Consider the following 1008-nt stretch of genomic DNA (forward strand, 5'->3'; position numbering starts at 1 on the left):
CGCCGTGACGTCGGGTGCGCCTTGAAGACCGGCGTTCGCATCCTTCTTGCCCGTTTCCTCAGTGGAGGGGTTCGCGTTGTCATCTCTGTCCGCGCCACGCGTGACACCGCCGGGGGGCCCAGCGGCGCCGCCGCCGCTGCGAGTAGTCGCCGCATTACTTTCGGCGATCGCCCCCGCTGCTCTTGCCGCATCCCCGCCGCCAGGCTCACCCTCACGCTGAGGGACTTCCTCTCGTTGCTGCGTGGCATCGGGCGATGGAGCGGCGTCGGAAACTCCCGCGGCGGTGGGAGGCCGTTGAGCTGCCTCCGCTTGAACTTCAGAATTTGCATCCGTGTTGCCGTCTGGGGTGCCCGCGTCCCCTCCTTGTCTGCCCTCTTGCGTCGCTGCCTGAGCTTTTTTGTTCTCTCCTCCTCTCCCGGCAGACGGAGTATCGCCCGTTGCCGGATTTTTTCCCTTTTCTCCAACGGTCGCTGGCGGCGGGCTCCGTTGCGGTGTGCCAGGCGGTGGTGATGTTGGCACCTGTGCGAGGATTCCTGCCACTCCGGGGTTTGCTGAAGGCGCGACCGGGCCTGTCGCCCGCCTTTCCCCCTGCGCCGCATCTTGCGATGGTTCGCTGCTGCCGCCTGCGGAGTTTACATCTCCTTCTTGTTTCATGGTCGGGGACGACGACTCTTCATTTGTTGCTTGTGGGCCTTCCTCGGACCTTGTCGGTGCCTTTTCTTCCCCCGTGCCCCCGGGATTGCCGGTGCCAGCGCTGCCCCCATTTGCGGTAAGTTTATGTTTGATTGCCGCCTGAAAAGTTGCGTTATGCCTGCAGTACTCATCCAGAAGTTCCGTGGCATTTTTGCCGGAATTAAGCAACTTCAAAAATTCCCAGTTCTCCTCAGTGCAGTAGTCCATATCCCACGCCCGGCCCCCGCCGGCGGCGCAGCACAGCGCGCAGAGGGCGCACACCAACAGCGCACGGCCAGCCATCGCCACACTCCTCCCACCGCAGCACAACACACA

General features: G+C 63.4%; 1 protein-coding gene across 1 annotated transcript; it reads right to left on the minus strand.

Moving 5' to 3' along the window:
- On the minus strand, positions 1 to 975 carry Tco025E_09907 (uncharacterized protein; the record flags this gene model as incomplete). The annotated part of the gene is made up of 1 exon (XM_029376710.1): positions 1 to 975. A coding segment is annotated over one exon (975 nt), but the record flags the coding sequence as incomplete, so codon positions are not given.
- Positions 976 to 1008: the final 33 nt, after the last annotated feature.

The sequence above is a fragment of the Trypanosoma conorhini genome (assembly GCF_003719485.1).
Source record: "Trypanosoma conorhini strain 025E chromosome Unknown Tco_14.4_contig_01349, whole genome shotgun sequence".
NCBI lineage: Eukaryota > Euglenozoa > Kinetoplastea > Trypanosomatida > Trypanosomatidae > Trypanosoma > Trypanosoma conorhini.